The sequence below is a fragment of the Gymnoscopelus braueri genome (genome assembly GCF_963280865.1).
Source record: "Gymnoscopelus braueri genome assembly, chromosome: 13".
Taxonomy (NCBI): Eukaryota; Metazoa; Chordata; class Actinopteri; order Myctophiformes; family Myctophidae; genus Gymnoscopelus; species Gymnoscopelus braueri.
In genome coordinates this window covers 40512607-40539736 of record NC_137615.1, presented here as the reverse complement: position 1 = coordinate 40539736, position 27130 = coordinate 40512607, and the positions used below count along the sequence as shown (strand labels likewise).

Genomic DNA, 27130 nt, shown 5'->3' with positions numbered 1-27130 from the left:
GATGCGCTTTTTAATACTTTTCATATGTTATTATTTAAAAAAAAATTACACAGATGTAGAGGGGGTTCAATAGCGTTGATTTATGAAAAAAAATAAAAACTGAAAACGGAGTTAGCTGGTCCCGGCTGGACACTGACGATATATTTCTTGCCATTTTGTGTCATATGACAAGAAGTCAAGAAGCTCCTGAAGAACTGAACACAGAAGAACATATATTTTGATACCAGGTAAGAATATTGTTTTGTTTTTTTTGTTTTAGTTTTTGACTTGATAGCAGTTAAGTAGCTTATAGAGTACCAGAAGTTCTAATGTTTAGGTGCATATACACCTGAACATAAGTACTAATCATTTCCATAATTTCCTATTGTATTTATTTATTTGTATTTTCAAGATAAATAAATGACTAGAAACGACAGTGTGACTCCAGGCTGTCAGTCAAAGGGTAAGAAGAAGTCAAAAATGTCATGAGCATTGATTTAACATCTTAAGGCTTTGTCTTTCCACAGTTATCATGGCACATTTGGCTGCAGCCGCTGCAGTAGTGACGATTGGTGCCGGAGTAGCGGCGATTGGTCACTCAGTTGCTACGCTCCTCCCAACTCATCGCCAGTGCAGCATTACGATCATCAACCGCAGTTCCAACGCACTCATTAATCCCAGGTATTTGTTTATTTTTACCAATGAGTTTTCTATTATTTTTGCTCTCATCATTTGCTCTAACCAGGCGAGTCATTTGGGGTCTCAGGGTAGGGATGGCAATTGGCATCCCCTAGTGTTCACATTTAACCTCAAATGTAGTTATGTTAGGCTTGTGTCACGTTATAGATGTGCGTTTTTTTGTCTGCAACCATACATTTATTAACCGCTTTCAACCTGGCATCCATATTTTGGGCATGTCATTATAGGTGAACTTTTTCGAACATTTTCTCTTTCCCCCAAAACAACTGTTGTGAAAATAATTGCGTTGCAACGTAATGTGAGCTTGTCGATCCACAATTTTCGTTATTTTGGGAAGGGGGCTTAAGTGGTCAATTATTTTTGCCAACCGCTATTTATATTTTATTTTATTACACCTCTGGCTCTAACTTTGTTGTTTCTTCCTATTAAGAAAGTACATTCAGAGTGGCCAGTGTGCCAGAGAGTTACCACATGAAATCGGTTCCTCCCAGGAGGGGATTGTGGAGTTCACCAAGACAGCACACACTGCGAGGGGCGCTGTCGGTGTCTTAACCTACGATATCAGGGGATCCTCCAAGAAGCTGGCTTTCATGTTCTCTGTGCCCTACGACTACAACCTGTACTCAAACTGGCACGCGGCGGGATTCTTTGGCATGGGCAAAAGTTGCGACTACAATCTTTATAGTCAGATGTATAACAACGGAGAGAACGGATTCGTCAGACGTAAAGGAGGCTCCGCAATCACTCACAGAGACGGCGGTTTTACAGTCAGGACCACGATGACAGACACTTACACTCCTGCCATGACTGTGGAAATTCTTGGTAACTGAGGTCAGGGTTATAATACTAACAAAATAACGAAAACTAGAATTGAGGAAATATTTTAGTTAACTGAAATAAAAATGTGAATGAGACAAAAAAGTAAAACTAAAATACGGAGGAGCGTGGGTGGAGCTGGGGATTGTGGAACACTGGATTTACAGAGGGAGCCACAGTAGTCAACTTTCGAGCATTGGGGGCTAGTTCTCAGGAGCTTATATACAGTAGGCAGCTTGTGCTGATAGCCATTAAGGAGCTGGGATGATTGGGATCACCCACAAAGGGGCTGAGACGCCTGGCCTTGTGATGTCGTGCAGAAGAGGGATAGGAACGTGTGGCACAACAGGACCCCCACAAAAAAAGTAATCAGATCCGGTCCTCTCACGCTTTAGAATGACAATATCAGTCACCAGAACCAAGGATGTGTATTTTCAATGAATCTAACATGGTTAAAAAGGTGTTAAAGTTACAATGGGAAGGGGTCATGTCTGATAAAATGAATATAACATTTCTAAATACTGAATCAAGCAACTTAAAAACTGAGTAGATGTTAACATGACCCCAAACATGATTGAAAGTGAAATATCCCTTTAAACAGAGGGCCACGCCACCATATCCCATTTACAAATGACTCTGCTAAGGAGGGTCAATAAAACACATCTGAAATCAAATTAAACACCTGAACATTAATATTCCACTAATACAACATAATTGAATCAAATTCAATTCAGTGCAGTGGATTGATGTTAGGTATGTGGTTTACTTATACCTAGACAGATATTAAGTTTATAGGCTAAAACAGGGGTTCCCAAACTTTCCCATGTAGGACCCCCAAATAGCCATTGCCCAGAGAAAAAGGGGAAATAAATAGCCAAAATAGCAGATCTACAAGCTCACAGTGTGTCACAGCTTGTGGATTTGAAAAAACATAGTTTATCTATATATAATGACATATATTTCTGAATCTTGTTTGCATTTGTGATGATTGAGAATAATCAAATTCCATGAATCACTCATTGAAGTCATAGTGTTACTTAAAAGATTAAAGGTCAGCGAAAGCGTTGGCAATAATGTCAAGTATATCAGAGGCATTGACAATGAGCTAAACGAGTGACTATTGTGATTGTCACTTTGCTAGAGAAAATATAAGGGCAGGAGGAAGGAAGAAAGTAAGATTCTTTTTCACTTATGTAGCTTTAACATTTTGTGAACATCCACGGCTCTACAAGGCCAAAGTGCAGTAACTACGTTTTTGGACCCACTGACTTATTTGTGGTCAAATTAGGCTTTGTGATTTGGGGGATAAACAATTACCTCACGAACAGATATACAATTAGTGTGAAGTATCTGAAGTGCAATTCACGATATATTTTAACCAAGGCGTAACAATGCAGGTTATATGATTGGGGTCTATTAAATACCCTGGGCATGTAGGAAGGAAAGTGGCCATTTGGTCATGAAGGAGGCCAGAGGTAACCCAGTGGGTGTCTGAGAATAATCAGATAAACACCTCTCACCAGATTAACCAAAGCGTCCCCACAGCGCGTACATCCAGAGAGTTACTTCAAGTGTAATATCACTTATATGCCGATAACCCATTTGGCTGACCAATTGAAACAATTTGAAACCCTATTATCTGTTGCACTGCCTACCGAATAGACTGGCTCTATAGACACACACGCACGCGCGCACACACACACACACACACACACACACACACACACACACACACACACACACACACACACACACACACACACACACACACACACACACACACACACACACACACACTCTATGCCTATGCAATCTAGCACAAATTTCTTTTTTTTCATCAAGGTAGTTGAATTTATACGATTTAACTTATTCAGTTGGTGTGACATTTGACAGGAACAGATATTCAAGAAAATCCATTATATTTGTGTTTTATTATATATTTGAGGGGAAAGAAGTAATGGTTGCAAATGACATTTTTTTCTTTTTGATTGTCTAAAATTATGTTCTGAAATTGAATGGATGTCCATTACAACATGACCTCTAAGAAATATGCAATCATCAATTACAGCCTTGGAGTGAGAGAATGATAGAAAGTACAGTAGTTCAACACTTTGGACCTGGTGCCAGTGAGCCAGCAGCACTCTTGCTCCCTCTGTCAGCAACATAGTAGTAGCCTGCTAAACCTCAACAGCTGTTTCCTTGGGCCCTTAAATATTTTTCTGAATTGCTAAAACACTTAACCGCATTCTCTGAACCAAATGCTCTGCCAAAGTGTCCTTTCCATGTTCCCTTTAATCACCATCGCTGAAAAAATATGTAAAGATGACCTAGTTGTGCTCTGCTGATATGTTATTACAGTCAGACCTTTGTCTGTTGTTAACATTTTAATTTGTCTTCTCTTTTGTTTGGGGGGAAAAAAAATCCATGTGTGGTTGTAGGGGCGGGGTTTGAGGTTGGTTGGCTGTGGTGCCATACACTGTACCCGCCAATGTAGAAGTGAAACTTTACGCACATGCACACCCATGTGATCTTTGCATTGAGGTATATCTCAGTCTATAATATGTATAGGATCTATGCATAGAGCAGAAGGTTTTGGCATACTAGAGTGAAGTTTTAATAATCATGTCACTCCCACTATACTTCCAAACCAGTAGTGGAAAAAAGTACTCAGATGTTTTACTTGAGTAAAAGTATCAATACTGCAATGTAGAAGTACTCTGTTACAAGTAAAAGTCCAGAATTCAAAATTTACTTGAATAAAAGTACAAAAGTATTGGTATCAAAATGTACTAAAGTACTACAATATTTGAAAATAGCTCATCTACAAGCTCACAACGGGTCGCGATGCGACGCGTTGTGAGCTTGTAGATCAGCTATTTGAAAATAGCCTATGGATAAAATAGGGCTAAAGTGGTTAATGTATGTTTCATAATTACGTGGCGTCAGCCGTATGTATTTGTTGAGGCGGCAGTCCTTGCAGCTCACACATTTCAGAAGACCTTCAGAGTCATCTGAGCTCCTCAGCATTCATAGAGTTTGAACAGGACAGTTTTCTGGCCGACATCCCATTCGCCATATTGAAAGAGGTATCTTTACTTTTTAATCTAGAGCATGGGTCTTAGGAAGTCTGGGACCCCAAGGGGGTCCTCAGAGTTAATAAAAAGGGGCTGCCAAATTTATTTTGAAAATGAATTTATTTGAAATGTCCTAATGTCTGCAATTAATTTTAAATACCTGGTAGTTGACAAACGCTTTTCTTTTTAAATGTATTTCATGAAAGTGATATCAGTGACAATTGAGGCTTGTAAGTACTGTGTGAAATTTTCATCAACAAGTTTAGGCCATTATACTGCAAATGGTTAAGGCACATAAGAGCAATAGCACAACAAGAAGTAAAGCAAAACATTGACCTGCTCAAGTGGGTCAGGTAAAAACTTCATAAGACAAAGTGCTTACAAAACAAATTGTTGTTTTTAACAAGTTCTTAAAACCGTCAACTGACTCAGCATTTTTTATCGCCACGGGTAGAGCGTTCCACAGTGTAGGAGCAACCACTGCAAAAAAATTCCAGCAGGCCTTTGTCAGAGGACCTGAGAGATCTCACATTGGGCTTTGAGTGCAGTAAGTCTGTGATATAAAGTGGTAGTGCTTTATAGGTTATTAAAAGGATTTAGAAAACTATTCTGGAATTAATGGGCAGCCAGTGAAGCGCAGCCAACACCGGTGTGTGCTCTACGGTTGGTGTTGGTGAGGATTCTGGCAGCCACATTCTGTACTAGTTGCAGTCGGTGAATAGAGGAACGGCTCAGGGTAGTATCAGTTACAGTAGTCAAGACGGGAAGAGACAAAGGCTGCATGTATGATGTTTTCCAGGTCTTGAGAAGTAAGGATTTGTTTAATTTTTGCAATATTGCATAAGTGGTAGAAACATTACTGGGTAACCTTTTTTTACATGCAACTCAAAGTTTGTGTGGTTGTCAAAAAAGACACCCAGGTTCTTTGCGGTATGTGTAATTTTGGATGCCAGTGAACCCAGGGACAGCTGATTTGCATTAGAAATACTCTCAGGGCCTATGATTAGGATGTTTTGTCAGTGTTAAGCTGTAGGACGTTTAGTGCCATCCAGTTGTTAATTCCAGTTAAAAAGTCACGCATGACTGTTAATTTTCTGAGGTCATTTTGCTTAAAAGACACAACTGTGTATCATCAGCGTAACAATGATAAGAAATGCCTTCAAAACTGTTAACAAGAGCACCAAGGGGTATTATGTAGAGGGAGAACAGGACTATGATCAAACTGAATAGTTATTGAGATATAGCCATTTTAAGCTCCTGGCAGCCATCTTGGACGGCAAATTGAGAATGACGCCTTTCTGGAACATATACAGTATTTTCCTCAATTTTTAGTATGCTATTTAGCATGCCCAATAGTGCCAGAATCCATTGAAAAACATTTTGTACACATTTTTGGGGGGTTCAACCATATTGACCTGTCTATACCCAGAGACAAATAAATCCAGAGACAACTTGAACAATAGATAATATAAGCCTGTATTTGTAAAATTCACCTGAATGTCCCCTGAAAGTGAAATGGCTTGGAAGCGAACAGATGGACAATACTTTTCACTCCTGCTGTACCTTTCCTATGGTGACCACACAATTCAAAAATGGGGCACAAGTTGAAAATTCTGACAATTCTCCTTTAATACTATTAAGAAATGTAAGATAAAACCAAACATGTACCTTTGTTTTGTTATTTTCAGGTTTTAGGACAATAATGGAGCTTATAACCACAGCTGCTGCCTATAACGCATCTGGTGAACACGACCCTGCTGAACAATCTCTAAAGATCATATCCATCATCGTTTTCAGCCTGGCCTTCATACTTGGCGTGCTGGGGAACGGAGCCGTCATCTGGGTGACAGGCTTCAAAATGAGGAAAACCATCAACACCATTTGGTACCTCAACCTCGCTGTGGCCGACTTCCTCTTCACAGCGTTCCTGCCCCTGACCATCACATACATGGCCATGGACAGGCACTGGCCTTTTGGCAAATTCATGTGCAAACTGAACTATACCGTTCTCTACCTGAACATGTTTGCCAGTGTCTACATTCTGATGGTCATCAGTGTTGATAGATGTGTTTGTGTGGTGTGTCCAGTGTGGGCCCAAAACTGGCGCAGCATGAGAAAGGCATCTTGCATGGTTTTGGGCGTGTGGGTTCTGGCCTTGGTTCTCAGCTCCCCAGACTTAATCTTTCGGGACACAGAGACCTACTCCCACAATAATGAGAACATCACCGACTGCTACAACAACTTTGCATTCTCCGATGACATGAAGACACCCGCAGTGGTCCAGCTAAGGAAGTTTAGACACCGGGCCGTGGTTATCTCTGGCTTTCTCCTGGGATTTGCTGTCCCTTTCACCATCATCATCTCCTGCTATGGCATTATCATCCACCGGCTTAGGAGGAATCGCTCGCTGGCTAGCCACTCAAGTCGCCCCTTCAAAATCATAGCAGCTGTCATCACCACATTCTTCCTGTGCTGGGCCCCCTATCACATCATGGAACTCATTGAGTTGGTGAATTACATGGCGACAGAGCGCGATGAAACACTGGATCATGTGACCACCATCGGGATTCCCATAACCGCCGGCCTGGCGTTTATTAACAGCTCCCTGAACCCGCTGCTGTACCTGTTCATGGGCCGGAATTCCAAGCGTGAAGTTTGCAAGTCTATCCTAAAAGTGCTGGAGGTCACCTTCGAAGAGGTGTCTCGATCCAACACTAACTCTGAGATCACCAGTCGTAGCAAAGATAATTCCGTTTCTGATACAAGGGTATAGATTCATATATCATGCCTAGCTGAAAGGGTCGAGAAGCAGCCAGGGAATCAGAAGGTCCCCGGTTCCTCCCCTTGCCCCAGCACTATACTTAGCAAAACGCTTCACCCCTAACTGCTCCATGGGTGCTTTATTAATGGTTACCACTCCATATTACTATTATTATTATTTTATTTTTTTAATATACACAATCGTAAATATATATATTTTTTTCTCAGTACATTCTCTGAAATTTAAATGATAATACAAATTTGCCAAAAGGATATGTTGATTATCGTACACAGTCACAAAACACATTTGAGTTTTGTGCTTGTTTGTTTGTTTGTTTTGCCCATTGTCAGGTGTAATAGTAAACAGAGTAAAGGTCATTTCAGACAGAAAGCGGCCGACGCGCCAATGTAATTAATTTTCAATGAGAAGCGGGCGATTATTTGGGACGAGTGGAGAAGTTGAGGGGCGGTGAGGCGAGCGGGCGCCGTCCCATGAAATTCTCGTGCTCGTTTGTGGACGCGCTCGCGGGCGGCAAGAGCTGGATTGTGGTGAGCTTTTCTTTTCCCCGCACCGCGCAGGAGGACAAAACAACAATGATCGCGGCGAGATCCCCGCTGATCCGAGCGGTAACGCCCGTGTCTACCGCTCCCCGTCTGTTTAGTGTTGTTTAATGCAAAATTATGCACACTATCAGTTTATATTTTACTTGCAACTATAACATTGTTTGGTGACCATATTAATAATGCCTACATACAAAATAAAAATGTGCCTTTACTTACAATAACAAATTTGTTTGGTGACCATATTTATAATGGCTACATTCTAAATATAAAAGCGCCTTTATGTCTCCACTGAAGTCAATGATGCCATATTTTCTGGATGCAAATGTGTACATTACACATCGTAAAACTGCTACAGTGGCAGAGTTGATAAGGTGTAGTGAATTTTTCGGTCCCTGCTGTATCAAGGTGGACCCAGCATAACAGCAAGTGTCTTGTCCTTTCAGGACAAAAGAGGGGGACTGATAGGATCTATTTTATTAGGCTTGATATCCTTAACCATTTTCTAAATCCACTCTCATCTGCGCAATATAGATATTTGTGACACCATGGTCACTGCTTTATCATACTGCATGCCCAATGAAACAAGATTTCATCTACAATGTAAACATGTAAACATGTTTTATTGTGCATTTATTCATATCATACTCTGTTACTATCTGTTCCTGTCTATATATCTCTTATGACTCATACCATCCGGTCATGTAATGGTTGCTGATATGCAACGTTTTAAAGTTTTTTGTTGAGAAATGTCAACATTCAATATAATTATCATTATCATTTATTTATTTAAAACCTTGGAAAACACGTTGATGGCGAGCCCTCATTTTCAGTGGTGCCGAGGTACAATACAAGCAATCATCAATCATGCACATTAAAACAATTAAAATCAATTAAAGTAAAATACATTTAAATTAAAAATAAGAATAAAAATAAAACATCCATAAAAGGTCAAAACAATGACAGTTCAAATTGACCAAATCTGCAATTAATCCACAAAACTGACTCAGTCAGATGAACGTGGACAATTGGTTTTGAAGAATTTTCCAAACATAATTGCAAAAAGCGGATCAGTCTAACACACAGATATGAGCACACACACACGCACACACACACACCCACACACACACACACACACACACACACACACACACACACACACACACTCACACATGCACATGCACACACATGCGCGTGTGCATGCGTGTGCGTACTTACACTCACACGCAAACTGGAAGGTTCCTGTTTTGATCCCTGGCTCGCCCTGACTTTGTGTCGAAGTGTCCTTGCGCAAGACACCGAACAACTTACTGCTCCTGATGCCTCAGTGTTTATTTAAAGAGTGTTAATATGAAAAAAATATAGAGCAGAGGTGGGCAGCCTCGTCAGGCACAAAATTAGGCTACTTAGCTGTTTTTCAAATGTGCTGCTTTTACATAATTATGATAAACTGCTAAATTAGACTAATAAGTTAAAGAATATACTGTATATATATATATATATATATATATATATATATATATATATATATATATATATATATATATATATATATATATATATACAGAGTAAGTGAATGATTTAATATGAATAATAAAGGCAGATATACTGAAAAGGCGTTATTATAATAAAATAATGGGATTTTAAATTACTGTTGTGAGCAGTTCATCAAGTTTCATGTACTGTACCGTATGGTTGAGATTTCAGTTCCTTCTTTCTTTTCTCAGTTCACTTTTGGCTGAAAATATCTACAGTAGTCAAAAGATGTGGGTGTCTCAAAGTGTCTTTCCAAGTTCCCTTTCTTTGCCATTATTGAAGGTTGCTGATGAGACAAATAGTTAAAATACTGATGACAGTTTCATGTAAGGTACACAGATATGTACTGGTTGATATTGGTTGATTCAGTTCCTTCTTCCTTTTTCTTGCCAAGAGAAGTCTAGTCTAATGATTTGTGATTTGTCAGAAAGTGTTTTTCCATGTTCCCTTTCTTTGCCATCGCTGCAGTTGTTCCATTCAACATGATGAAAAAAATCCAAATTATTTTCCCATTCTACATGAACATTTTACTGTCTTTTATTTCATAGCGTCTATTTCTGAACTCATCCTCAAATGTTGTCTCGTCTCATCTCATTAGTTGTGGTTGAAAAGTAGTAGTAGCCTAGTAGGCTACTAAACACACTTGGACCATTCATATTTCAGGTTCATTCATTTGTGCTGGCCACTCCAGATTGATTGATTGATTGAATACTTTATTAGAAAGAAATGTAAACAGTAGCTTACTGTGGTACAGTAAGACTAAAAGGATAACACAAAAAGTCCTGGGGACTTGTTTCCATTGTGGTCCTATTACGCTGATACAATAAAGGATTATCCGCACTCTCTTCAGTTATGTTCTTGGTTTATTTTTAAAGATGAACAGCCGCAGCAGACAGTCCATCTAGAGAAACGGACGCGTTTTGGCACGTCGGCCTTCCTCAGCGTTTCAAACTAGAATACATCAAACAGGAAGTGACATATATAGCTATGCGATATAGTACAGCTGATTCTCATTGGTGAATATAATTCACTTACAATTCATCATACTATCAATGTTTACATTAAGCATTAAACATAGTATTTGTTTTGTTAAAAGATTCTTAAAGTTTCCACAAACACCACAACCAAAACAAACGATTCATAGAAAACACTTCATAAAAAAACAATTCAACAATAGTTCTTCATTCAATCCCTTTGGGAACTCTGTATTTAAGGAATGGATCCAGTAAGCCTCCCTTTGTAATAGAACCCACCTCTGTCCCCACCTCTTCTCAGTGGTTTGACTACTTCTAAACCCTGAAATCTCAGTGTACATACTGTATGTCATGTTTTACCATATTATAGTTTCTCTAGATAGACTGTCTGCTGCGGCTGTTCATCTTTAAAAATAAACCAAGAACATAACTGAAGAGAGTGCGGATAATCCTTTATTATGTATTCTCAAGAATCTGCACCCAGTTAATCCCAAGAGACTACTTCTCAAGACTCCCCTCGAGCACGCCTTCTCCTGAGGGTATTATCCGGTAGGAGAGCTGCCTTCATCCTATTACGCTGATATCATTCACCAGGGTTTACATTCAAACCAATGTCAATCGGCCAAAAAGCCCCTTGGGATGACTTGTCGACATATTAAAAACATAAATCAAATTGGAAACAATCTTGGCCTTTTTGTGATTTTATCCATTTTGGCGCTTTTAATGTACTGTGTACTTTTAATTTAGCTGATATTCTATTCTATTCTATTATGTGAGTACAAATCTTGATTACATTTGCACACTCAGGCTGGGTTGAAAGAATGAAAAGAATGACTTTGAGAGCTGTTTCACCGTACAATGTAAGTAAATGAGTAGCATATTTCAAATGATCAATTTCTTAATATATATATTTATTTGTATACATTTTTTAAAAAGGAAACACATACACACCATCCTTAGATAGAATATTAGTAAATTCACATATGGTCCATAGGGGTATATGCAGCATTTAGCTGATCTATAAGGTTGCAGATAGTTACGTACAGCATTCAACAGTAGTAATTGTCAGAGTTTTAGATCAATAGACAAACAACACAATTAAACATGACCATGCCAGTGACAACCATGCAGTTGTCTTAATCCCACCTTAAGCTTTATGCCCAGAAAGGTTTCTCCCAGATTCTAGAGAAAAGGTGCGCTCTCCTATTAATACGGTATCTCAATTTCTCTAAAGTGGCGGCATCGGATATCAAAGCTTTCCACAACTGAATAGACGAGAGTCATCTCCAACCACTTTTTCATTATCGCTTTCCTAGCTAACATTAGAAGGATTGGACTATTTCTTTATGCACCTTCAAAGAATCTGGGATACTTCCTAATAAACATACAAGAGGATTAATTGGGAACCAACTAATTTCTTTGCATATTGCCTTCCAGAATAATTGGATTTTTGTGTACTCCCATAGAACGATCAATTTCTAATCAATGGAGCAACTATTATTGATTGCTCACCCACATCTGGAGTTACATTACGACAAGGTAACTGCACAGCCCAAACCTCTATCAAAGTGTCCTTGCCCTTTAATATGTTCTGTTCACCTAAGTACCCACCAGATGGTAGTATTAGAGCACAAATGGTAACATGATTTTAATGTAAACTGGTTAAGATCCTTTATAAATAATGGAGACATGTAGTGCAGCCAATGGGTATTATTTAATGGAATAATGGTGTGAATTATAAATACAATTGGGAACCAAGCAGCAACATTCTCTTAAATATGTCGTGTTTTATCTCTTAATGGGCCTCATGCATGCAGCAATCTCTTAAAGTTCTCTAACTATTTACTCTTAATTTTCTGTTGAGAGAAGTCAACTAAACATTGCACCAAACATTCCCATCAGGTGTGCTGAATGATTTTCACTGATCATAAATTGGAGGGGCAGGGTTGATTGTTTGTTATTAGCAGAGCAGAGGTAACACCCCTAAACACTGTAAAGTAAGGGCAGATCTTTGTGCCTCAAGACTCTGGCTCATGCCCAAGAAATGGAGAGATAATGACCAAAACTAGTCTGTATGTTTATATTCTATATTTTACTCAACTTTCACTCGTATTCTTATTTATTGTCTCCGCCAGGCCGAAAGGCATGGCAAGAGAGTATGTTTTGCACCCTGTCCGTCCGTCCTTCCGTCCGTGTGTGTGTGTGTCATTCTGTCTGTGGACGGCCAATCTCCGGCACCGTTGGCTTGATCGCAGCGAAACTGTGCACACACACACACTCCCTGGATGCCAATTCAGAACCTCTGCCAAAATTTTTCTCATGGGTCTGTTATAGCGCCACCAGGAGGCCGCTTTTTGCCAAACACATTTTTTGACAGTGCTCCTACATATTTTCCAAAATTCCAAAATCACAAATCGGTACACAGTATCGCTATGGTCATTAAACAAAACAAGTCTTTCAGATTTTTCATATTCCATCCGGCTAAAAATGGCTTCCAAAGTTTGCAGGAGTACTCCGTTTTGAACAAAATCAATCAAATTGATCAAATCATGAACACAGCATGCAATTTCCGTGAAATTTTGCAAGCACATTCCCACTACGCCGAGGAAGAAATGCCACTTGAATTTTTGTTAATCAGCCTCATGGTGGCGCTTTATCAGGCCAATTCGTGTTTTTACCTATAACTGCACCGATCTGTGTAAAACTGTGTATGTGCACTCCCTAGAGACCAAGGAAAAACCTTTGCCCTGCATTTTTCACATCTGCCTTTTATAGCGCCACCAGGAGGCCGACTTAAAATAAAAATAAATGATATTACGCCTTCAGATTTTATCATGTTGTGCTCATGACCTCTCGTAAAATTTGCTATACTAACAGAAGAGCAAAAATGAGAATGAATCCTAGAAATCAATGGGTAGGAATAACAAAATAAGAAACAAATCGTGGTACCAACATTTTTTTCTTATATTGCTTCACTCATTATCTGCCAAAAGCTGAAATTGAATTCAAGTATTTTATTTGTTGATATGATCAGAAATGAACAAAAAGGAATAATGATTAACTGTGTGAAGAAATACCACTCTGAAAAGGATAACATAAAAAACATCAGGGTTTTTGCTCCAGGTACCAGTAGGAGCAGCCTGGCAAGAGCAACAGCATCTGGAGGATGACCTGTGTGATACACAAGTGGATGCTGGAAAAAGTGTTACATATTTTTGATCCAACATATCTACAGTACTGATGATTTTGATTTGATTAGGATGCAGACAACATATTATGACAACATGATGAAAATCCAGAGGATAGCAGCATTTAAAAACATTTACTACTTGTGTATAGTGCCATAAAAATAGGCATATCTATTCACTGTTGAAAACTTTGTAAAACTTTGTGTTCAGTTGTGTTGCATACCTGCATACCTTGTGTTGCATACCTGCACTTCTGGTTACGCAAGGTAACCAGAAGAGTGGCCAACAGCACAATGTGGGCATCTCCGCATGATTTACAGCACACATACACACAATTGACTGCAACATGCATATTCAGGCTCTGGTACCCCACGCCAGGACCAACACTATCCTAGAACCTACCTCCCCTTCTCTGATGACAACATGACCCTCTCATGTATCCTTCAATTTGTACACTCTTCTGAGTTAATTTAACATTGAGGATTTACTGTGTGGAACTGATCACAGTTCTGGTTTGCGTGGAGGCATTGTTTGAGATGGGTCTTAAAACTGGATATGTTCAAGATCCAAGATTCAGGATTTCTTATTGTTACATCTCATGTACACAAGAGTACAATTATTTGGTTTTAGTTCCTAAATATTGCATTAGTTATAGCACACTTTGAGGTGCTTGAAGGTGCCATATGTATGATTCCCACTTCTAAATATTATACATACAGATATGTACGTGCACACTGAACAGTATGTGTGAAAACCTTTTGTTTTTGTTTGGCTTCTGACTGGTGTTTCTGGGCTGTCTTATACTTTGAATGGGAAAAAAAGAATGATGCAGATCAACAATAGAAACACTCTCTCCCTTTCTCTTGAACGGCTGCTGAATGGACATCAGGCTACAGCACCAAACAGTTGTGACACTGCATCCCTTCAAATCATGTCATGCCCTTCATTATCTAATCACTCATCATAAGTATCAGGTTTGACTATCAAGTTTATTTTCACATTGTTTCCACCTTGTATGCATGGAATCTCAGTAATTTTCTCATCAACGTCATGGAACACAAAACTAAAGCTACTGTACCATGCCAAACAAAAAACGAGTTTAGCTGGTAGATCTCCTCTTGTCCTCAAATAACACTATCTTATGCACCTACTGTATGCATGGTATCAGAGTAATATCCAAGACTTTATCTTCAACATAAAATACCCGTCCATGGTAATGGGAAACATAACTATTGAAGCTGCCATTCCAAACTAAAATAATTAGTTCCTGTCCTAAGTAACACTAACATCTTCTGCAAAGCCAGCAATCTGTATAATCATAACGTATAATATAGCACTCACCCAACCTTGTAACTTATAAGAGTGGATTACTATCGATGTACTTAATTATGTAGGCTAGCTAACTTTCTGAAATTTCATTTTTGATCACCTATTCATATAGATTTTGCTTTTCTTTTTGTGGTTACATTCAGCAGGAAACCTGAGAAGGAAATGTGTGTGTGTGTGTGTGTGTGTGTGTGTGTGTGTGTGTGTGTGTGTGTGTGTGTGTGTGTGTGTGTGTGTGTGCGTGTGTGTGTGTGCGCGCGCGCCCGTGTGTGTGAGACACAGAAGCAACTCAACATTTTTTCTGTGTCACAGTGTATCACTGTATCAAATTATTATCATAAAAAAGCAACACAAAAAATTCCTAACGTTACAGTACATCATTTTCTCAAAATACTACCATGTTAATGAAACAGAATGCAGTATATAAAAAAAGAGGAAGAAAAATAACAATTTAGATTATTTTTTTATAAACATTTTTGAAAAAGCGTGTCGTATCACAATATTGTTTGTTGATCAAAAATGTGTCATGTATTACGTTGGAATGGGTATCCCTTTAATAAACAATGGCACTCCACCATTCTCCTTGTGGAGAAGTGCTAATCCTGAACAAAAATGTCACAAACACACTTGGTTCCAGACTGACAACCACAGTAGGACACACCAGATGTAACCACTAGACAGTGTTGGGCTCGTTGTAAAAAAAAGAAGTAATATATTACCCGTTTCTCTTCTCAAAAGTGATATTGTTACTTTACTTACAGTGATACTCCCTACCAACAACAGTAACTACTTACACTACTCATTACTTTATCGTTACCCACAACATTTGTATTTGGTTTTATTTTTTGTCTATAACTGTCTTCATTCTGACTGCAAAACAAAAGCTTTTTCGGCTAGAGTGGAGTTTGAAGCCTGCCTGATTTACTAGTAAAAATAGTTGATCTATAAGCTCACAACACATTGCAGCAAGATGCGTTGTAAGCTTGTAGATCAGCTATGTCCTGTGCAAGACGCAGTGCGCAACCATCTATAAATCAGGCATATAAGCTGCTGTGGTATGACAACAGAACGTACTGTCAGGGGGGGAAGTCTCGGTCTCATTAATATTTATTAATATTATGGACAATGTAACTCCTTATTCCTTTGGGAGGGGGTCAGACTGTTGAAAAAAGCATGACCACCACCTGTCATCAGGTTGGCCTTGGACTTTTTGCTTTCCTCATAGACCTACAAGTGTGGATTTAAAAGTATACGTTATTGCCTCACCATGTTTTGTCTTAAGTCAGTTAGTAGGCTGGTCATAGGTGACCTGAGATGTCTAGCCAGTATGTATGTATTCATTGTCATTGATGTGTGCAAAGCTGGTGCAAAATGTTAATTTAGCCCCAGGCCACTAGGCTACATTCCTGCAGCTTTACCTGTCTAAGGTGGCCAGCATTTTCTTTCCTTAACAACCAATCACAAGGCTTATAGAGTTCTTGGGTTGGTATATTAGGGTTGGAGCTGGTACTAGCTGATATTGTTGAGAGCTCAATAACATCTGAAACCCAAATCAAGGCTTACAACGACTTGTACAAGTAAGTTTTTTTTTTCTTTTTTCTCTGACAGTTAATTTTATTAGGCTACTAGAGGAAAAAACAGCAGAGCTGTGAATATATATAAAATATAGATTTTGTAACCCCAGCCACTATCCCCAATGTACTTATGTCTTATGAAAATTATTGACTACTAACTTACTAACTTCACGTGCCAGTGGTGCCAGTGGAGTTGCCACTATTTTAAGCTGGTATAAATAATTCTGATATTTCTAAAAGCCAGACCAAGCAAGTGTGGGGTGGGGGACAACATTATAATTTGCATTACCTTTGTAACATTAGCGCATTTTTTTTGTATTGTGTTATATCTATGAAAGTGAAATTTATTCAGAACTTTATGGCATAGGAAACATTAACTTTGGTTAGTGTAGGCCTACTGGTAATATATATTGGTATATTCATAGGGGTTGAACTTGATTTAGTCAAATTGCCTGTACTGTATAACGTGAATTAATTCTCTTTTGACCAAAACATGTTTACTGTAATCCATATGTTTCTAGCAATGGGAAAAGGACATTCAAAAAAGGAAACACAAGAAAAAACAAGAAAACAAGAAGTTACACAAGCACGTGCACCTGATCCTGCACGTAAGATTTGTTAATACAATTATAGAATGTTTAATGTTAAATTATCATTATATCTAAATTATTAGATAAGATAATGTATATGAATGTCATTAAAGCTACGTTTTGTTGCGGAATGCTGTCTTAAACCTGCACTTTCTTTTGTTGTTGTTGTGATCCAGCGGGGCGGGTTCTCCAGATGGCTCAAAACCACTTGATGCTGCCGTCGTACGAGGCAGGAGTTGCTGATATGTGGGCAGGAGAAACTGACTCTATGGGGATATGATTCAGTATTTTGAATGGTCTGTGCGCTCAAAAAGAGAAGTTGCAGTTGCTATTCTTAAATCCTACATTGGTGACCTTGATGTTTGTCAGCTGTTTCCATGAAAATTAAAATAAATTGATAAGAAGAATATTGTGGGTGCCGTATTTTTTTTATTTCATATGGTTGACCTGAGCATAAACTACTAACATATTGTGTATTATGGTTTTGCCCCAGTGGCTTTATCATGGTTAGAAAGCTACAATAGGCGTAGGCTAGATATATATATCTATTCAATAGCTCTCAACAAGCTTTCTTTAATGGAAGCTTTAAAGACGCTAGACATGTTGAGAGCAGAATTCCAGAAGGAAGTTTGTTTGGCCCTTTAATTTTCTCCATATTTACAAATGACTTTTCATTTGAAAAAGCAAATGTGTCTATGTATTCTGATGATACAACGATATACATACAGTACCATAATGAAATCACTGCAACTCTGAACAAATAATTACAAACTGTATTGGAATGGGTGACTAACAATAAATTAGTCTTAAACATTCCAAAAACTATTGTTTGGTACAAATCATTCATTGACCTAAACCAGTGGGGCCCACTGGTGGGCTGTGAGGGTACTGCAGGTGGGCCCCCAATTAATTGGCAAAACACAAAGATTTGAATGAAAATCTAACATTAATATTAAAATAAATATGTAAAAAATGACATGATATTTTTTTCTTTATTTTTTTCTTATTGGTATCTTACTGGCAGGTATAGTGATACCAGTACACCAATAAGAAATTAAAGTATACTATATACATTGGTTCCACTGATCCAAGCCTGAACATGTATCGATTGATTGAGCATTAAAATACACCTACTCTGAAAATGCACCTGTGAATGCTTTCAAGATTTGGGCCCTTATCCAGAAAAGGTTGGGAACTGCTGAGCTAAACAATGCAGCGGTTGAGCAAGTACAGGAAACAAAGCTTTTAGATGTTATTTTAGATTGTAATTTGTCATGTACAGTACATAAATAATTATAGATAAAGTTATCGTAAAGCTGGGATGAAATATATCTGTTATAAAAAGGTGCGCAGCGTTCCTAAATCCAACAACTGACCAGACAAGTCATCTAGATTCTTATCACACCTTGACTAATTGTCCGGTGATCTGGTCAGGTGAGAAAGGATCTGGGATCTGCAGCTGGCTCAGAACAGAGAGCAGCTCAGCTGGCCCTCCGATGTTTTTTTTTTTAAATGCATGAGAGGCTGACAGCATGTCATGTTTTTTTCAATTCAATTCAATCTTTATTTCAGACTCAGGGTCCATATAGCAAAACATGACAATCACACAGTAAAAGCAATAAAAACATAAAATAAAATAAAAATAAATAAAAGAAAAACCACATAAAAACAGTCCAACTACAGCTTTTCAACGTCCGTAGAGGCTGTTACGCCAATGTCTCCATATCGTGGAGGAGTACCGAGTAGAACTTTTGACAGGGTTAATTAAAATCTTAATAACATGATACGTGTTATTATAATTTAGTTGTTAAAGTTATTATTGGACACTCTGAAACACTTTCCCTCAACTGACGAAAATGTGCTTTACTTGTCCAGTTTTGCCCTCCTTTGCCTTGGTGCTCCTTCTCAACAGATGATATGCCATGTTTTTGATATTTTCCACTGTGGTCATAACGTTGACTTGACTCAAAGGCCTACCGTACGTATGACGCACTGTACGTGGTACAGATATCACGTACAATACCACAAATCTCCTGCAACATATCAATGAGCATGTCACATTTTTTTAAGATTAGATTGTGAATATTAAAAAAAAGAAATTATAGACAATATTATTTGTAAAAAAAAAAGGAAAGTCCCACGGACATAGATTAGTATTGCCACGGACATGTTTGTCCATGAACGGACATATTGATGACCCCTACGTACACCACATGCCTGCTGCCCCATGGGATGGATATCGAAATTAGGTTGCAAGTAGGAACCAAATCCATATTGCCAGGTACTGGCAATACTGGCAAACATTTTCAGCATTGGCTCTATCTCAGGTATTACTAACCTACTGTATAATATAATGCACTTTGAAACTAATCTCAAAGTGCTACAGTAAAACATTTGCATAAAAACAACACACAACTATAACGTAAATATTTAAAAAGGATTAAAATAACATGAAGGCATAAAGCTAAAACCAGTAGCCGACTGTGTAGCTAAAAGAATGCTTTGTTAAAAAGGAAGGTCTTTAGCCCTCTCTTAAAAACATCAACAGACTGGGTGCTCTCAGGTGGTCAGGGAGGGCATTCCATAGTCAAGGAGGGGCGAAGTAGAATTAAGGCCCATGGTACGGATCTTGATCCTGGGAGTGTGGAGAAGGTTAGTGTTTCCAGAGTGATGGTTGCATTGCATGTGGAGGTTTGTGGCGTGAGTAGCTCCACTGCTTTGAGGTAGGAGGGAACGTTGCTGTGGATGCATGTCAAACATAAGGTTAAAAAAAACATAAGGCAGAAACAAGTAAAAGTCCACATGGCAGGTCCACAAGGAAAATAAAGCCTACATAGAGGAACAGATCCCCATGAACACATTGATGAACAACTATACTGATTAACTATAGATTAAAAACAAACAACACAACAATGTGCCTTAATTGAATTAAGCAAAGCTCAATGCAAAGCATAATAGCACCACCTTTTATATGACATAAATTGTCATCTAGTGGCATCTAGTGGACTCTTGTATTGTATGTTTGTTGATTTCATGTTGTGTGCAGCAAGCAGGCACTGAACACGATCAGAAATGTCTCTATCAGAAATGTCTCCATAGAGATTGGATCAAATAAAACATTTATTCACTAAAATAAGTGCAGAATCGTAGATTGAATGGGTGCTATCACTTAGGGGAAACCTACAGGCTACTTGCATGGAGAAAACAATCCTCCTGTGAGCCTACTGTAAAAACATAAAATAAAATAAAAATAAATAAAAGAAAAACCACATAAAAACAGTCCAACTACAGCTTTTCAACGTCCGTAGAGGCTGTTACGCCAATGTCTCCATATCGTGGAGGAGTACCGAGTAGAACTTTTGACAGGGTTAATTAAAATCTTAATAACATGATTGTCAGACTTTTCAAGACGACATATGAATTTGTACATTAAATTTCTTAACAGGGCTTGACATGTAGGTACCCCCAGGTTTACAAACAGCTGGCTGGCACTGTGCCATCTTGGTACCCTCACCAGCAACCGTAGAGCATCATTATATGCTACTTTTAGTTTTCGCATGCTGCTAGCTTTGTAGTTACTCCATAAGTGAGCCGTATACAATGGTGTACAGAATGCTTTAAAGAGTGAAACCTTGACATGTACAGAGCATTTGTGAAATTTCCGCATTAGTATGTTTGCCTGTTTGTATCAGAAATATGAATGTACTGCAATATTCCAAATGTTTATTTATTCAACTAACACTCAGCTTTAACCAGTGGTGGCTTATCCAACGGGCTTGAGGTGCTGAAGCACAGGGCACCAACCTGGGGGGGCACCAACCTGGGGGGGCACCAAACGGCGTGAAGAAAAAGGAAAAACGGCGAAAATTTAGAAGCAGGGCTCCGCGCAGCATCCCACCCCCCCCCCCCCCGTTGACAAACCGGGGGCGCTGCACCCCCCCTATTATTTTGGGGGCAAGCTCACAACACATCACGACATGTTGTGAGTTTGTAGATCAGCAATTATAACCGATAATGGCATGCCCAAAATTGGGATGTCAGGGTTAAAGTGGTTAGCTATACTTTAGAAAACCTGGAGACTGGGAAGGTATCACTGTACACTGGCAGGTGCGGCAGTCCTTCAACAGGCATTAAATGTGGAATGGTCCAAGTATATTCCATGTTTGGGATTTAAATAATTGGGTCTTATCAGTACATAGTGCTTCCATCTTACATTGCAGGAGAAAAACGTCCACTTAGCTGCAAAGGTGAAGACATGTTTACTTCATATGGTTATTACAGTATATAGACAGATGGCTTTTCAGAGGACAGTATTACTTGAGGACAGGAGAAGTTCTACCAGCTAAACTAGTTTTTTGTTTGTCAACGTAAATAGCTTCACAAGTTGTGGTTCAGTATCTGTTCACCATTAAAGTGAACAGATACTGTAATCTATGTTGATGAGAAAGTATGCCGATGGAACAATGGAAAAATACTTGAGAGTCAAAACAGATCATTATGTAGATGATGAGTGATTAATGAAGGGCATGGCAGGATTTAAAGGAATGCAGTGTCACAATAGTTTGATGAAAAGGTGCCTAACTTTGATCAGAGGTGTAGCCTCTGATCAAAGTCTGATGTAGTCTGATGTAGCCTGGCATTGGCCAGACTGCTAACGTGGATTCACTCTCACGTTTCTCACCGGTATCAGTCTGGACTTCGGCCCATAGGGAGCGACTATGAGAAATCATAAAATGATTGGGCCAATCAGTGACTGCGTTTCAACTGCTGTCTGTACAACAGTGAAAAGCATCAAAATCATTTTCTGATTTCTCATACTCGCTCCTTATTGGCCGAAGTCCAGACTGATACCGGGGAGGAACGTGAGAGTGAATCCACGTTATCAGTCTGGCGGCCTGGCCAATGCCAGGCTAGGTCTGATGGTGAGGCTGTGGATCAAGGGTTTCCATGGATTATGCTTGTTGGGTGTTATTATAATTTAGTTGTTAAAGTTATTATTGGACACTCTGAAACACTTTCCCTCAACTGACGAAAATGTGCTTTACTTGTCCAGTTTTGCCCTCCTTTGCCTTGGTGCTCCTTCTCAACAGATGATATGCCATGTTTTTGATATTTTCCACTGTGGTCATAACGTTGACTTGACTCAAAGGCCTACCGTACGTATGACGCACTGTACGTGGTACAGATATCCCGTACAATACCACAAATCTCCTGCAACATATCAATGAGCATGTCACATTTTTTTAAGATTAGATTGTGAATATTAAAAAAAAGAAATTATAGACAATATTATTTGTAAAAAAAAAAGGAAAGTCCCACGGACATAGATTAGTATTGCCACGGACATGTTTGTCCATGAACGGACATATTGATGACCCCTACGTACACCACATGCCTGCTGCCCCATGGGATGGATATCGAAATTAGGTTGCAAGTAGGAACCAAATCCATATTGCCAGGTACTGGCAATACTGGCAAACATTTTCAGCATTGGCTCTATCTCAGGTATTACTAACCTACTGTATAATATAATGCACTTTGAAACTAATCTCAAAGTGCTACAGTAAAACATTTGCATAAAAACAACACACAACTATAACGTAAATATTTAAAAAGGATTAAAATAACATGAAGGCATAAAGCTAAAACCAGTAGCCGACTGTGTAGCTAAAAGAATGCTTTGTTAAAAAGGAAGGTCTTTAGCCCTCTCTTAAAAACATCAACAGACTGGGTGCTCTCAGGTGGTCAGGGAGGGCATTCCATAGTCAAGGAGGGGCGAAGTAGAATTAAGGCCCATGGTACGGATCTTGATCCTGGGAGTGTGGAGAAGGTTAGTGTTTCCAGAGTGATGGTTGCATTGCATGTGGAGGTTTGTGGCGTGAGTAGCTCCACTGCTTTGAGGTAGGAGGGAACGTTGCTGTGGATGCATGTCAAACATAAGGTTAAAAAAAACATAAGGCAGAAACAAGTAAAAGTCCACATGGCAGGTCCACAAGGAAAATAAAGCCTACATAGAGGAACAGATCCCCATGAACACATTGATGAACAACTATACTGATTAACTATAGATTAAAAACAAACAACACAACAATGTGCCTTAATTGAATTAAGCAAAGCTCAATGCAAAGCATAATAGCACCACCTTTTATATGACATAAATTGTCATCTAGTGGCATCTAGTGGACTCTTGTATTGTATGTTGTGTGCAGCAAGCAGGCACTGAACACGATCAGAAATGTCTCTATCAGAAATGTCTCCATAGAGATTGGATCAAATAAAACATTTATTCACTAAAATAAGTGCAGAATCGTAGATTGAATGGGTGCTATCACTTAGGGGAAACCTACAGGCTACTTGCATGGAGAAAACAATCCTCCTGTGAGCCTACTGTAACTTTTATGAATTCAGGTTAAGATTTTATTGGGGTTAACATATGCATTTGTTGTACCTACTGACTACTTATTGAAGGAACATGTAGCTTGTCGTAGTACAATATCATACTTGACATTAATTTAATGTGTCGTGTTCACCTAAGTGCCCACTAGATGGGAGTATTTACCATTTATTAGAGCAAAAATGGTAATGTGAACCTTTGACACAATAGGGTGTTCTGCAAGGCAGCCGTTAACTTCAATCTAAAATGAACAGATTTATCAGTTTTCCTGTTTAAAACTTGGTGTTTAGAAAGTGACATTAGTGAGAAACTGGGAGTGCAACAATGACTTAAGGTACTGGATTTACCACCATCCCAGCTCAAAATAAAATCAAGCCTCCACAAGATTACCACACGCAACTTTAAACACAATATCAAGAATCAATAAGAATCAAGAATGGTATTGTCACTTAGCCTACTTGAACAAGTTCAACAACATGTTGATGGGACCTGTTCCACAGATCTGTGGCAACATAAAAAGTTGAAGGAGCAGAGCCGGTGGCACCTGACTGTGGTGTGATTGATTGAATATTGATTGAATTCTTTATTAGCAGTTTGCAAAAAAAAAACACAGTAAAGTAGAAGGTACAGTAAAAAGTACAGTTCAATACAAGGTCTGCTAAGAGGATTTTAAACCCAGGAAAGCCTATGGCTTGTTTCCATTGTGGTCCTTTGTACTCAATTCATCGAAACATTTAATGACAGACAAATATACAATACTATGCAAAACATCATATAGACTCTATTCCTGGCCACGCCCCCTACCGTCTCCGGCATGCGATTTAGAAGCACCCTGCGTGTCTCTATTGAGACCAATCGCACCAGCTTCAGAGATCAGAGTCCTGAAGTTTGTTCCATTTGTGTGGAGCATAATACTTGAAAGCAGTCTTTCCTTGTTCACTGCTCTTACATGGACTGGTATATCTAATGTGTGTTTGTGAACGTGTTGAATGTCCAGTAACCTTTGGTTTCAAAAGCGAGGATAGGTATAAAGGAAGTTTACCACACAAGGCCTTATAAATAAGTAAAATACAATGTTGCTCTCTACGAACTGCGAGAGATGGCCAACCCATATAATAAAATACAGTGATGTGTGAGATAATCATTGCCAGTAATAAAACGCAGAACACTGTGGTAGACTGCTTCCAGAGGCTTCAGTGTGGAGAGTAAAGCATGCATATACAGTATATCCCCATAGTCAAATTGAACAATAGTCTTTCTGCTGGAAAAAGAAAAACAGGACCTGCTTCTGTAGAGGAAGCCAGTTTGTCCTCCATTTTTTGATTCTCCACATGAACCTTAAATGAGAGTTTGGCATCTAACCAAATGCCCAGGTATTTATAAGATGTGACCAGCTCAATTTGTTCAACTTGAGTGTAAATACCAGTAAAGGGATTTATATTTGGAGACCTAGTAAATACCATGCATTTTGTTTTTTTAAAAGATAGGAGCGAACTCGGAGCAAGACCGCCTAACGCTCCAAGCCGTTCCGGTCGGGGCCACGCACCACATGTTTGACAGACAGACACAAAGAAATCCTCAACACGACAACATTGGTGCACAGCGTATGTCCCTGATCAAGATTTTTTTTTCCACAGAAGCACAGTGAAACCCTCCGTGATTAGCAACCATCAGGGGATCGATCATACTGGAGATAAATATTCTGTGACTACTTGAAAAGGTAAGAAAATCGAAAAATCGCTGGCACTTTGGGCAATATTTTTTTTATTTGCTTGGCACTGAATGAGTTAAGGGACTGGTCGTTATTTGGTATGGCCCAGAAGAAGGGGGGGTCATCAAACCCCCCCTTCTTGCCCTGGGGGGAGGCATGTTTTTTTTGGCTTTAGGGGGGTCATACAAATTTGATTAGTTGAATTTTGTATTTAAAAAATGTTTAGTTTTTCATACGTTTTACTCCACTATATCTAAATCAAGTTTACACTGTATGGTGGCTCGACTTGGTATCTCCCACTTCTGTTTACTTCCCATCAAACTCATTCATAGGACGCAGTAGGTACGTTAACACATACACAACAAGTGGGCGGAAGTTCCATCCACTCCCATTATATGGGTTTTCCCCATATAGTGGATGGAACTTCCGGCCACTTGTGGCGTATGTTTCGACGTACCAAAGAGTAATAATATATCTAGAGGACGGACTGCCCCGCCCCCAGCTATTCATTTCAATGAAAGTTGCTCAGCGGCGTTTGAAGCACCCGGAAGTCTGCCGGAAGTCTAATATTGGGTCTATGCAATATTGGGTCGAATAGGCGCGGCCATAGAGTTCTGAGCAGGCGCACAAACGGTAGATGCACGCGCAATAGCATTTTAAATGCGGAAGTAATGCATTCTCAGATTGACCACCAGGCGACGGCCTCTTCCACCGCGGCTCTGGGGGCTTGCGACGTACCTATAGAACCACTGGACAAACAACAGGAAGGGGGAAGGATGGAAAATATATATAATATATGTCACGTTATTCATATACATAAAAAATGGGACTGGGTTGGGGAATAAAAGAAAATAGGCCTATTTTATTTTTAAGGCTGTCATAGGCTTTTGTTTTTTTTATTGTCATCACGAATGAGCTTCTGCCGACCTGTCCACTGTTTCCTGTTGTTTACTTTACGTGCGAGGCGCACAAGCTCTGAACAGTCAGACAGATTGTTTAGTAGTTTACAGCATGGCTCAGAAACAAATATCAGTGACATTCTGGACACCTTGGACATACATGCCCTGATGAGGGAATTCCTCACCATCACCCCAGAGCACAAGAGCACATTGGGATAGTTTAAGGTAATAGCATTTACTATATTGTGTTCTGATGGGCCACATGTGCCAACTGCTGCTGCTATTATACTGTATCGTGTTCTGACGGCAGTGTCGCTGTGCCACTGTAAATAACGCGGGGTGAGAGTCAGAGAGAGTGCGAGAGAGAAAATAAACAACAAAATAGGTCGAGGGGGGGGGGTAAAAAAAAAATCTCATCAGTCAGGACCACCTGGTAACTAAATAACGAACAGTCCCTAACCATTATGTTTGTGCTTTACAGACAGTGAATGTAACAGCGTGTGCACTTTCTGGTGGCGTTGAAATTCCCTCCTCCATGTGTGGACACCACTGGTACCCCCGCTACTGGTAAAAGTATTGGACAATGGACAAGGTGTAATTTTAACCCTTTTTGCTAATGCATTTGAGTCATTCAATTTGAAATAGGTTTTGTAATTAAGAACGATATTTATAATCTGATGACCTTCCCCTTACAGTTTTGAGGAATTGAAGTATTAAGTGTCTGCCCTGAGTCTAAATAAATACATTTATTGTACTGGAAACACGTCTCTGACTCTGCTCCCCACTTCTTATTAAACCTGTTGTTGGGTATTTTGAAGTGTGAATTTATGTGATATTCTCTGGATGAAATTCCCAGGGTGGCGTAGTCTGGTATTCTGTTTCCGGGCCTAAGTACCCTAAGCATACACGCATACATTGACTGTAAAAAAGAATTGACACAGGGAACGGTGATGTCACCCATTGGTTTCTACTTAACCGTTTTGAAGCCTGTTTTTCAGACAATTCAAATCCACCATCTTGGAATTTACGGTCCCGAAAAGCAACCACAA

General features: G+C 39.2%; 2 protein-coding genes and 1 long non-coding RNA gene across 3 annotated transcripts; all 3 read left to right on the top strand.

Annotated features, from left to right (window-relative positions):
• Positions 1-511: 511 nt before the first annotated feature.
• Positions 512-1508, top strand: LOC308099583 (uncharacterized protein; the record flags this gene model as incomplete). Its single annotated transcript, XM_080448320.1, has 2 exons — positions 512-660; positions 1109-1508. 2 exons carry the CDS (start codon positions 512-514, stop codon positions 1506-1508), a joined length of 549 nt encoding a protein of 182 aa, XP_080304446.1.
• Positions 1509-5334: 3826 nt separating this feature from the next.
• LOC308099762 (chemerin-like receptor 1) lies at positions 5335-7341 on the top strand (the record flags this gene model as incomplete). The annotated part of the gene is made up of 2 exons (XM_080448517.1): positions 5335-5377; positions 6257-7341. The coding sequence occupies exons 1-2, from the start codon at positions 5350-5352 to the stop codon at positions 7339-7341; spliced, it is 1113 nt and encodes a 370-aa protein (XP_080304643.1). The 5' UTR covers positions 5335-5349.
• An 8954-nt stretch (positions 7342-16295) lies between these two features.
• LOC308099174 lies at positions 16296-17484 on the top strand. Its single transcript, XR_013934362.1, has 3 exons — positions 16296-16490; positions 17009-17095; positions 17254-17484. It is a non-coding gene; the product is annotated as an uncharacterized lncRNA (long non-coding RNA).
• The last annotated feature ends 9646 nt before the right edge of the window (positions 17485-27130 follow it).